Source organism: Myodes glareolus, chromosome 3 (genome assembly GCF_982192425.1).
Source record: "Myodes glareolus chromosome 3, mMyoGla1.1, whole genome shotgun sequence".
Taxonomy (NCBI): Eukaryota; Metazoa; Chordata; class Mammalia; order Rodentia; family Cricetidae; genus Myodes; species Myodes glareolus.
In genome coordinates this window covers 4,784,291-4,797,237 of record NC_142028.1, presented here as the reverse complement: position 1 = coordinate 4,797,237, position 12,947 = coordinate 4,784,291, and the positions used below count along the sequence as shown (strand labels likewise).

At 46.1% G+C, this 12,947-nt stretch overlaps 1 protein-coding gene across 4 annotated transcripts in view; it reads left to right on the top strand.

Annotated features, from left to right (window-relative positions):
• Positions 1-12,436, top strand: part of Ccdc91 (coiled-coil domain containing 91) — a 180,591-nt gene extending 168,155 nt beyond the window's left edge. For all 4 annotated transcript variants that reach the window (XM_087903943.1, XM_087903944.1, XM_087903942.1 and 1 more), the window contains one exon: positions 11,390-12,436. In XM_087903943.1, the coding sequence (XP_087760069.1) occupies positions 11,390-11,500 (111 nt within the window). In that variant the 3' untranslated portion in view covers positions 11,501-12,436. The remainder of the gene's footprint in view (positions 1-11,389) is intronic.
• The last annotated feature ends 511 nt before the right edge of the window (positions 12,437-12,947 follow it).

Below are 12,947 nucleotides of genomic sequence, written 5' to 3'. Positions count from 1 at the left end.
ATTATGTTCCCTACTTCTTGCCTGTGAGGGGCGCTGAAATAGCAGAGATCTGAGATGCAGGTGTGAGAATGCTGCCTTTCAGGGGTATCATCATCATCATCATCATCATTAGCTGTGTTGAGATGTTTTCCTCAGCCTTTCCTGTAGTTTTAATGTTTGATCATGACAACTGACATCCTTTGTAGTCTTTGTCACTTAGGAGTGTTAGGAGATATTTTTCTGATCAGTTTGTTCATAAATATTTTCATATGCTTTAAACATTGTTGATTTTATGTGTACTGTGTATCTGAACATGCACATATTATATGTGTGTGTGTGTGTGTGTGTGTGTGTGTGTACACACACATATATTGTACTTACAGAGACCAAAATGGGGCATTAGATCCCTTCCCCTGGAACTGGAGTTGCAAGTGGTTGTAAGTCATCCTGTGGGTGACAGGAAATAAATCTAGTCTTCCGGAAGGGCAGCACAAACTGGTGAACCATCTTTCCGAGGTCCTTCACACACTCATGTATCTGGGGAGTGGAGTAGCCTTTTGCTGTGTTATGCATCTATTTTCCAGAACGAAGTGAGCATCTTTAGAGAGGTCACTAACCACCTCTTTTCAGTGGGACTGCAGGAGGCCAGACTTTGCTGGTTCCCAGACAAGAACCCTGTTCGGTTTCACTCTGATCTTTGACACAGTGTTTCACTTTGTAGCCAGGGATGGCCTCAGACTCACACCAATGCCCCTGCTTCAGCCTCCCAAGTGCAGGGATTACAAGTGTGCCACCCGGCAATCTCAGATGGGGCCTTTCCAACACTTCTGTCTCCATCTGTAGAACAGGAAGGTGGAACAAAAGACCCAGTCTGGTCGCTGCTTCCCTTCCCTTTCACCTTCCACTGAAAGTAGCCCCTGCAGCCGGGCGCCGAGTCCACTCGGCCTTTGTGAAGGGCCCTACATCAACAGCTCTGGCGGGGCCCTGGCATTTCCATCAAGGAAGCCCTTGGAAATGATCGTGAGACTGTGATACAGAGTCAGTCTCGAAAAGCTCAGAAAGGCCAGCCAGCTGCCCGTGGCTTCTGGGACGCGGCCCATCTCTGACTCGGCACTAGTGACCTCATTTCCTCTAAACAGCATAGACGCAGAGACTATTCCTAACTCTCTCAGGATCCACGCCCTTACCCTGAGCAAACCCCAGATGCGCCTCAGCTTTAGGTCAGGACTCCCAGGAGGCTAAGCTATGAATTGCTGAACCTTGGTCACCCTGCCCCGTACTCCCACCTTTGAAGGAAGTGCCTTAGCAAGTGCCCACAGAAGGTGTAACGGTGGTCTTCCTCTCCAGACATTAGCCCTGCTTTACCCCATTTCTTTTATACCTAACCCAACTGGGCAAGGCTAGATACTTACTTTATTTTTCTCCAAACCCCTTCTACCACCCAAGGACTATGTATGTATTTGTAAAGTTTGGATTCTTAAACATGCCCTCTGCAATAAACTTTGTACTTTCCTTAAAGAAATACAGAGCCAAGAAGTGGGAACTTGTTAGAACCTCTTGTACTAACTCTTCCTAAAGGAGTAGATGGGATCCCCAACCGCCCAGAGACCGGAAGGCTAGACTGGCAGCTTGCCATGTTTATGTTGAGCAGATTTTAATGTGTATGGCACTGTTGTGCATATTAGCCTTTCCCAGAGACTTTGGATTGTGTCTTTGATTCAGACGAACCCTGGAATGTATGCCAAAGCCATCCTTAGTCTGCATCCTGGCACAGTGGCACAGGTACAGCAAAGGACCAGGCCTTGAGGGAAGTCCCGTCATAGCGTCTCTGTCTGGCGGTGGTTTGTATGTGACTTGCCACATGCCCTTCAGATGAACCACTGTAGCACGAATTCTAATTGGTATTATTAATAAAAACCCAGAGTCAGATATAGTGGTTAATGCTGAAGATCAGAGAAGCAGATCCCAGCCACTGGAGAGTCCTTTACTTCTACCAGTGCTCAGACTGAAGGGGAGATTCTGGCCTGACTGCATCTCCAGACTGCATCATCTCCACCAAACCTCAGACTGCCTGAGTTCCCATCTCCATCCTCTTTATACTCCTCTCTCCACCCAGCCTCATCACCCCTGCCTGTCTCTAACTCCCTAGTGCTGGAATTAAAGGCATTTTTATCCAACCAAGTGCTGGGATCACCTTTGTGTGAGCTCTGTTTCTGTTTTAGACAGATTCAGTCTTGTGTAGCCCAGGGTGGCCTTGAACTAACAGAGACCCCTCTGCCTTTCTCCTGAGTCCTGAATTAAAGGTGTGCACCACTGCTCCCTGGTCTCTAGTAACTTAACTGTCCACTCTTATCTTCAGACAAGCTTTATTTGTTAAAACACATACAGAATATCACTACAGCTCACCCCTTCCATTCCGCGTGTGATGTCATGTGTTTACATTAAGAGGGAATGTAACATGAGGGGGCCAGGCCTGCTTGTTGGGGGTTTTCTGTCCTGCCCGGCCCCCCAGCTGTTTAGTCCCAGAGAAAAATCACACTGAGATCTCTACAGGTTATAAAGCTGATTGGCCCATTAGGTCAGGCTTCTTACTGGCTAACTCTCACATCTTGATTAACCCATTTTTCTGATCTATGTTAGCCATGTGGCTCAGTACCTTTTTCACTGGGGCAGCTTACATCCTGCTGCTTCGGTGATCTGGGCAGGAGTGGGAGGAATCAGCTTCCTCCTCCCTAGAATTCTTCTGCTCTCCTTGCATCATTTCCACTTCCTATCTGGTTTTCCCACCTACACCTCCTGCCTGACCAATCAGCGTTTATTTAAAACATGATTGACAGAATACAAACAATTCTCCTTCACCAAGGGAAGAAGAGTTTCTCTCTTTGCTCTGTCACCTGAATTAGTTGGGTCCTTCAGAGTGAACTTGTACGCACAGGCAGTGGTGACTGAGGCGAGGGTCTGGCCTCTCATTTCCCGGAGGCAGATTGCGCTCTATTTCTCAGAAGGTATGTTCCTACCCCTTATTAACCTTATCTCCCGGTACCAGTGTACGAGAGTGTCAGGGGAGCTTGACTACATGCAAAGGTTTGAGCAGCTTTGCCAGCTTTTTATAAAAGACAAGTGGGGAAGTCTGATCACATGAGAATACGGTAAGGGGGGGGTGGGGTGGGGCTGGTTTTGTTTGTTTTGTGTTTTTTAGGAATGCTCTTTATAGCTTGTTTGCAGTGTATAAAAATCAAACTAGTAAGTCAGAGCTAATTAGTTGACAAAGAAAATTACTGAAATAGTAAAAGCCACATATAAGAGTTTCTACGCCAGGCTCACCATAGAGCCATAAATTCCAACGTCCCAACTGCCAGTTCTGCTTTGTAATGTCCAGTAGACATCAGAAAACAGAGAGGCATCATTGGCTCCCTGGTCTCTCGAGCTCAGGCTCTCCTAAAACTCCTTGTGTAGTCCAGGCTGGCCTTGGTGACCTTCATCCCTCAGCCCCTCTCTTCTTAACGCGACACCCAGCTCCCTTCACTGACTCTGAGTTATCAGAATTATGTTCTAATGATTGCTTGTTCAACCCCCAAATTAAATTGTCCAGCTCAGCAAAAGCTCCATTGCCCACTTAACATGTTGAGCCTGTTCCGACATCCTTGTTCATGATCTACATGCTGAGCTTTCAAGGCTGGTGAAATGGCTCAGATTCTGTGAGCATCTGCCGCTCAGCCAAGACAGGTCAGATCTCAGCACCCACATCAAGTGGCTCATAGATACTTTAACTCCGGCTTCAAGGGACCAACATGTAAGGAGAGCAACATGCTTTGTAGGACCTGATGGACAGGTGTGTGTGTGTGTGTGTGTGTGTGTGTGTGTGTGTGTGTGTGTGTGTGTGTAAGACACACCTATGTACACTCTAACAGACCCGTGAATAAAATCTTTAAAACAAAATGAAAAACTTAACTTTCCCTTCTGGGAAGTGGGCTCCTTTATCATGTAACATTTAAGTTTCCCCGTAGCACAGACAAAGTGGCAGCAGTGAGCACAGAATCTGGAAATTTACTGTCCAGAGGAGCACAGAAGCCAAGCAAGGACTGAGAACTTAGAGTCGCTAGGTCTAGGTACTCTCTCTGGTCAGGGTCGTTGGGACTGGTGCTCTTTATGTTCGGAATGCTATGTACTCATTCTGATTATAGCACCTAACTGTATCATTCATGCTACAGAGTGCCAGTCCAGGCTACAGCAAGTCGGTTTTTGAAGGTGGGGTAAGGAAAAAAGCAAGAACAGAAATGGGGAAGATGCCCCCATAAGGCCCTTTCTTGAGCTCCAGTGGCGTTTCCTTCCCTTGGACTTGACACAAGCTAGAGTTACCAGGGAAGAGGAGCCTCAATTGAGAAAGTACCTCCATTAGATTTTCTGTAAGCAAGCCTTGTGAGGGGTTGGGGGGAAGAAGCATTTTCTTCATTGGTGATTGATGTGGGAAGGCCCAGATCACTGTTGGGGATGCTGCCCCTGGGTGAGTGGGCCTGGGTTGTGTAAGAAGCAGGCTGAGCAATGAGCCATGGGGAGCAAGCCGATGAGCTGCGCTCCTCTATGGCCTCTGCCTTGAGTGCCTCTCCTGACCTCCCTCCATGAGGGCCTGCAACTGTAAGCTGAAATAAACCTTTTTCTCCACAGGTTTCTTTTGGCCATGGTGTTTATCACACAAACTAAGACATAGTGACCCAAAGATGTATGTGTTTTTCCTAGAATTTCCCTTAAAGCCTGTTGATGAAGACGATGAGGGCTTCTGCCAAGACGTAGCAAGTTTTACCACAAACCCTGCCTGAGCAGGTGCTGCCCCTGTCTTTATTTCTACTTTTTCAGTATCATCCACGTTTAGCTTGGACTGAAAGCAAGCCTCCTTTACTTGTACTGGACGGGCAGAGGGGTTATTGTTTCCTCCATTTGCAGGGCTGGCTGGGAGGCAGCAGTGATTCCGAGAGGGACCACGGGGAAGGCACTCACTTCTTCCCTTCATTCCCTTGGGAGCAGAAGTCTGTTTAAAATGTACCAGGTGGTTGGTATAGTTGACAGAGATCAGATTTTCATGATCATGTACACGCTATAAAATTCCTGAAGATGAAGAATATTTCAGAGGGGGGAAATCTTCACCGTAACCTTTCATTCAAGTCAGCGGGGCTTTATGGGTGCAGTTTGGGGCCCTAAGTAAGTAGAATTCCCTTACCAAGTATGCACCCCAGCACATGTTGGTCCAAGGCTGCCCAGCCTCGTTACTAGTCCTGGAAATTCAGAGGTCACCCAGCCTTCAGGGGGTTGTGCACTGCAAGGCTCACTTAATACCACACAGTATAGGTTGAATTAAAAACCTTTGTTTCGTTAGAAGCTGGGGCAGGAGGGAATCTCATACTGTTTTTCTGTGTAGCCACTGACATTTCCATATTTTTTTTAAAGACAGTGTTTCTTTTCATTGTGTATTTAATAAGCTGAATTTTCTTTAAATGCTTCTAGTGTGTTTTCAGGGACCCTTTCGTGTGTTAATTTCTGAAATGTACCGAGTTATCTGTGGAAAGATGATTGCATTGTTTAGAAGCTGTATCTGCCAGGGTTTTGGCACCTTGGCAGGCTTTTGCACTTGGGTAATGCAACGTAAAGAACCCCTGTGCATTTATAACAAAATAGACCCTGTGCCAAGGCCCCCAGCCATGACTGAAGCCCTTATCTGAGAAGGCTGTACCGTGCTGAGGTTGTAGGCTGGGCTTGGGTGTCACACACACCTGGTACATGTCTCAGCTCTTCTACTTGGGCAAGTCATAACCTCTCTAAGCCTCAATTGCCCCATTCATACAGTTGCCGGGAGAATAAAAACATGGTTTAAGGGTAGGCTCGTGAGACAGAAACACCCTGGGAAGCTCTCTCTGTCCAGCTCCTCAGACACTCAGGAAGGCCATGCCTAGCTTCTCAGACACTCCTGGGACTCAGTATCCAGCTCCTTGAGTCCTCAAGGGAATCGTTCCTCACATGCTCCAAGTGGTAGTGCCCAGATCATTGATCCAGAGACACTCTGGGAAGCCGCAGTCAGCTTTCCTCTCCATAAGTTCTAAATCCATGGCCTTCCTTTTTGGTTGTGTTGGAATTGCCATTGGCAGAGTGAGGGCTGTTGGAACCAGGCCTCTTGTCAGGAGCCATGTTCTTGACACTGGACGAGCTACCTGCCAAGACCATGTCTACTGCAGGCCTCTCCGTGCTGGCCAAGCATTACTACCGAGCCCATGATGTTGAACAAGATTATGTGCTGATGTGTGTGTAGATTCTAGAGTGGAGAAGTGAGTGCTTTCATTCCCCGCGGGCTCTGTGGTGGTTTGGGATAGAAGGGCCAACTGCTCAGACGTGAAGAACTCAATTTAGATGGTTCGAGAGCAGAGACGCTGAGAACAGAGGAGCTTTTGCCCTGAAACATCTTAAAACGAAACAAAGGCCCTCAGTTGTGGCCAGCTCAGTTTAGACTCTCTGTGCCCGCTTACCCGCTTTTCAATTGCTCCCAGCGAACATCTGCAGTCCATCTGGAACATGGCTTCTTTCTGTGGTGTCATCCTCAGATGTGGAGTGTGAGTGTCCCGGTGAAGGGGCCAGACCTACACACCCCGAAGTTCAAGATGAAGGCAGCCGGCACTGACTCGGGGCAAACCGCTGCCCAGACTGTTGAATCTTTCAGAGTCTGATTTACTCTAAGCGTGTATTTTATGCGACACTAATTTTCCCGGTTGACTCAAGGTCCCCATGAACATGGTTTACAGTAATGTCACAGTTACATTCCCAGAGAGGGCTCTGCCTCTGACCTTTAGCGCTTTGCATACAATGTGAACTCTCACATCAGACTTACTTATCTAAAAATAGAGAAAAATCTTTTCAATAGAGAAACGACTCAGCAGGCGTGGCCATCATGATGTAGTACCATGGAGCCCCCCTTAAAGCAGCTAGACACGCTGTAGACAAAGTTGATTGTTTTTCAGCTCTGGTGAAGAGAAACAAGGGAAAGGAAAGGTAGCTGTCTTCATCCCAAAATGCCAAAGCATCACACTGCAGACCACACAGAAGGAGATCATGTCTTCACGTTTATCAGCCCTTTGTGGATGGCTAAGAAAAAGTCCAGGATCTTAGAGCTGTACATGGGTGTGTGTGTGTGTGTGTGTGTGTGTGTGTGTGTGTGTATGTGTGTGTGTGTTAGCATCTAACCTTAAGTCAGAATAAGGTATTGTATTGTCATCCAGAGCTTTTCAGTGTCTCTCTGGCCTTGAAGCCTCTGAAGAACCGATCTCATCAAAAACAAAGACAGAAGACTCTCCTTGATAAACAACATCCAAACTCAGATATATTTAAATGTCCTTTTAAGAAGTGGGTATTTGTTTAGTGCGGAGGACTATTGAGAATGCAAACCTGGACTCTTAACTACTCAGCTTCAGTTTCCCATGGTGGGGAAGGTTAGACCGAGCAGTTAAATTCCATCACTGCAATCCCAGGAGCAGGCGACTGCTGTCTCCGTGGACTTGCAGTTTGTGCGATTGTCTGTTTAGGGTCTAAAAGAACGGTTTCAGAAGGAATAAGATCATTCGGAGACTATTTTTTTCAAAATTTATTTTATACAGACATGAGATACAAAGTTTTAAAAGTCAAGGAAATAAAATAATGAAAAATAATAAATGAGTAAATAAATAGTCAGGGAAATATTACCTGTTCTATAGGCATCCAGTGACATCTTCTCCTGGTTAGTTTTTGGTCAACTTGGTGCAAGCTAGAGGCATTTGGGAAAGGGAACTCACAGTTGAGAAGATGCCCGCATCAGATTGGCCTGTGGGCAAACCTTTGGGGCATTTTCTTACTGATTGTGGGAGGGGGCCCAGCCCACTGGGTGCAGTGTCCTGGGCAGGTGATCCTGGTTGGCATAAGAACAAGGGTTGAGCCAACAGGGAAGAGCAGGGAGGAGCAGGGAGCAAGGTTCCTCCATGGCCTCTGCTTCAGCTCCGGCATCCAGGTTCTCTGACTCGAGTTCCCACCCTGACTTTTCTGCTGATGGGCTGTGACCTGAACCAGTAAAGTGAAGTCAATCCTTTCTTCCCCAAGGTGCTTTTGGTCATGGTGTTTTTTGGCAGCAATAGAAAACCTAAGACACTTCTCAGTGTTCATTATACTCAAAGACTAAGTAAAATATTTAAGAGGAACATTTTATAAACATTTAGGAATAAGCTTAACCAAGAAAGTAAAAACTCTACAATGAAAAGTTTAAGACCTTGAAAACAGAATTTGAAGAAGATACTAGACTATTGAAACACCTTCCATGCTCCTGGGCTGGAAGAATTAATATCATAAAATAGTAAATTACCAAAAGTAATGTACATATTTGGTAAATTTCCTCTCAAAATTCAATAGCATTATTTACAAAACTAGGGGGAAAAAATCATGAATGGCGAGAGAAGTGCCAAGCAGAAAGAATGCTGCCAGGAATACCGCAGTACATGTTTTCAGGCTGTGACAGAGCCATAGTGCCACGCAGAGCAGTGGACACGGGATCAGCAGAGCACATGGCTGTACCTACCTTCACACATCAGAACATGTGGGAGGGGGTGAGGTAGCTTATTTAAAAGTGGTGTTGACAAAGATGGACATCCAGTTGTAGATGAAGATGGATACATATCTCTCATTGTGCACAAAAATCATTTCAAGTTAGATCAAAGACCTTAATTTCAATCCTGAAATGCTGAAACAGCCAGAAGAAAGCATAGGAAGAACACTTGAAGTCAGAAATCGCCCAAGAATTGACAGGTATGGGAACATAGACTTACAAGCTCACACAGAAAAGGAAACTATCAGAAGTGAGAATAGATGCGCTCCAGAGTAGAAGAAAATGCTTCCCAGTCATGCTGCAAATGGACATAGTGTCTGGAATATAGAAATAAATGCAAAACACCAAAACAAGAAAACAGAGAAGCCGGCCGATGGATAATGGACTGATGGAGGGGGCAGAGCTCTCCAAAGAAGGAACACAAACAACCAGCAAGTATTGAAGTGCTCAGCATTCTACCCCATCAGAGAAGTGCAAATCAGAAATACTTGGATCTTTTCTCTCCTTCTAGTCGGAGGGTCCGTCTCGTGGTTGGTGGAGGTTTCACAGAGGCTCTTGACGATCACTACCGCATGACCTGGCTACATCACACCAGGACGCACATCCTAAGGCCTCTGTCCCCCACGAGATGTTTGCACACCCCTGTTTATCCCCACTCTCTTCACAGCAGCCAGGAAGTAGAGTCAGCCTAGATGTCTGTTGACAGATGGATAATGAAGAAAACTTGTATGTCCACAGTGGAATTTTATTTAGCCATAAAGAAAAGTAAAATCTGCAGGATACGTGGATTGGCCTGGAAATTATTATATGAAGCAAAGTAACCCAGACTGAGAAAGGAAAGTACCACATGTTCTCTGTCGTGTACTCATCCTAGCAGCAAATGTTCAAATATATGTGTCTTTGGGACCGTGGGGGTAGGCTGTAAAACCAGACCAGGGACCACAGACTGGGGAGAAACATACGTGACATGGACATGGGGGTAGCCAAGGGTGAAAGGTCACAGGAGGATCAACACAGTGGAAACTTTGCAGCTGTTTAAACAACAGAGTGAGGACACGGGTCCCTCATGCTAGGGGCTGGTGACTTGGTATACTCACTCTGGGAAGCAGTTTGGTCACACCTGTTACTACCTGAGTAACCAGCTTATATGGCATAGGAATTCCACATACAGACCTTGTCCAGAATGGTCTGAACATCTCATCTGAATGGCATACGCTTAGATTTTAAATTTCCTTATTGTTCCAAATACAACTAAACAGCGTGTGTATGAATGTGTGTGTGCGCGTGTGAGTGTGTGCGCATGCACATGCCCTGCTTATACTAAAATGTCTTCTTAGCATCCCCACTTCTGGATGAATTTAGGATACATCAGCCATGTCCCCATAGATGCCTCGACCCTTATAGCACAGATCAGTTCATCGGCCTCAGGAATCTCGACAAATGTCTGACATTTCCAGACTTATTTCTAGAAGCCGAGAATACAGTCATTTGCCAGGCAGACTGTGTCTCTGCTCATCTGGGACTAAACTTAATGGTTCCCTTATTTATGATCCTATGAGTGGGAGGAGTGTTTGTTTTTACAACTATCCAGAGGCTTCATACGACAAAGGAGGAGGAAAAATGTTGAGAGGGAAAGATGGGCCAGAACTCTGCTGTTCATTTATGAAAACCTCAGAATCAAAGGGAGTCTTGTCTAGCCCAGTCCTCCTATACAGCTGTTTTGCTACATTACATTCTTTGTCAGTTGATTCTTGGATCCTTTGAAAATTTTGTCTTCTAGTTTTTAATCACCCTGAATTTCAGTGGATTATTAAATGCAGTTCAGTAGAGACTTCTCACTTGGATCTAGGGGTGCCTCTGGGGAGGGTATGGCAGGTTTGTAGTTAAGATAGAGCCCCACAGCGCCCCTTTGAAGGCTCCTGTTGTGGAGTGCGGGCCTCAGCTTCTCACTGCTCTGTTAGCATCGTTGGCGCCGTCACCTAGAGAGTCATCCCCACCCTTAGCTGTCTTTGCGGAACCTGGTTTTTCACTACTGTGTTAGTTTATGTTGCTCTACTAAAATAACCCTAAATTAAAATCTCTTATTAGGAGAAATAGCTCACACAGGTTTCAGCATCATTGAATATTTTTTTAAAGATTGATTTTATGCTTACTTACAGGTGTGTGTTTGTGTCTGAGTGGCACAGGCATGTGCATGTGGGCACTCTGAGTCCAGGGAGGGCATCAGGTCTCTAGGAGCTGGGGTTACAGGCAGTTGTGAGCCTCTCTATGTGGATACTGGAGACCAAACTCTTGGCCTCTGCAAGAGCAATGCCTGCTCTTGACCCTAACTGGTGAGCTTTCTCTCCAACCCCTCCAGGCCTCTCCGACCCGTGACGCTTGATTAAATTCAGGGTGTCACCTCATTCAACTTCCCTCCTGACTCCAAGCGTGATGTAACTGATTTTCTGTCCTGTGCATCTGTGATTTTGATAGGATCTTTACGGTGTTTAATCTATTTTTTAAAAACCAGCATGTTTTTACTTACATTTTATAAAATCATCCTGAGAGTCTGAACATAACTTCTCCAGTAACTGCAGGCTGCAGTCAGCTGTGAGAGTGTGAAGTCACTCTCACAGCCCAGATAACAGGCCAGCAACAGTGATCGCACAGGCAGACGGTCAGGGGTCCCACTGGGCTTCCAGTCCTCTCACACAGAAAGCGCCCCCCCCCCCCGCCAGTGGGTCTCACTGGCATCTGATTAACTTTCCCCCAACTGAAGTTTCTCTCTCTCTCTCTCTCCTCTTTGTAAACCATCAACAGCTCGATCAGGTCACCCGCCAGCGGAGCCTGTCCAGTCTGGAGCTCTTCCTGTCCTGCGCCCAGAAGCAGCTGAATGCTCTCATAGCTACAGAGCCTGTTGACGTTGAGTAAAGACGGTGGCCACCATCCCTGTCATCACACCTGCCTACTCTGACGCTGTTCCTCGCCTGCACCCAGAAGCAGCGGAGTGCTCTAGGGGCCATGGAGCCTGTTGGCATTGAATAAAAGGAAAGTGAGAGGCTACCTTCCCTGGCCGTGTGTCCATCACTGGACTGCTAATAGATGCTGTCACTTAGAAAGAGGCTCTTGTTTTCTATTTAAACAGTTGATTTCCAGGTCAAGAATGAGCCAAAGCAGTGTCTAGAGGAACCATCAACAGATCTAACTTATTCTCTGTTATTTATTACAAGTAACAGTGGAAGAACATATATGACCTAAAGTCATGGGAAAGTGGCATGCTATGCAGAGCTCAAGGAGGGAACAGTACAGCCTCAGGTGGCCTGGTGACAGTTTTGGTGAAGGATTACCTTTTGACTGCCTCGCGGTGATCTGTGTAACCACACATCTGCTTGTTTCTGAGAAGTGGAATGGGTGGAAACACTGACATGGTTGTTGTAACTAACCTGACCACTTCTCTAGAGGTGAATCTGTGGGTTTTTGTTGATTTATCATATCAAAAATAAACAGCAGTAGCTGGCCAGGCTTGGAGCAGCTGCCCCAGTTAAACTTGGGGTACAGCGGCACAGGCTCGCTTCCTGCCCTTCCTCAGAGGCTCTGAGAATCATTTTTCATAATATTCTCTAGAAAGAACGTAACTTGGACTTCTAGGCATCTATGGGAATTTAATCAAAATCAGACATAAGGGGTCATCAGGGTGTTCTTAATCCATGAGCAGTGTGCTCCACTATTAATCGTGAACGGTTTCCGCACTGAGACTAACAGCAGGGACCTGTGCAGATGTGTCTCACTCTCTGAAATGCTTCCATGCTCAGCGGCTCTGGGCTTCTCTGGGATTCCTCAGTGTAATAAAAGAAGCTCCAAAAACTCGCTTTGTTGTCGTGTTTTCTCTTTCTCGTTAGTCTTCCTCCCTCACAGGGTTTGCTGTGAGTCCCGCTTTAAAATCAGAGCCATCCTCCTGCCTCTGTTTGCTGAGTGTTGGGAAAAGCATGGCCCCACTATGCAGGGTACAGTCTAGCAATTCATTTCAAATGGTTATTTTTCAAATTTCTACACCATGAACGTATTTTGTGAAGACTTCCCCTTAAATAGTGACAGTATTTTCCAAGAATTTTATGACTCCTCAATTATCATAGAAACTTAGATAAAGTTCAGAGTAAGCCATTGGCCTGACTTGCTACATGTGAACAAGGAAGGAGAGCTTTGAGATTACAAACAAGCCAGTAAGTCTGGGGCCAATATTTAAGGTCACTTGACTCTTTCCCAGTTAAATGTCAGGATACCAACACACATCACTCAGGTGGGCCAGCCAGCCCTAGGTTAATGTGGGGTGTGGGTCACAGTCGCTAAGGTCCAGAAAGGGCAGCAGTATCAGGCATGA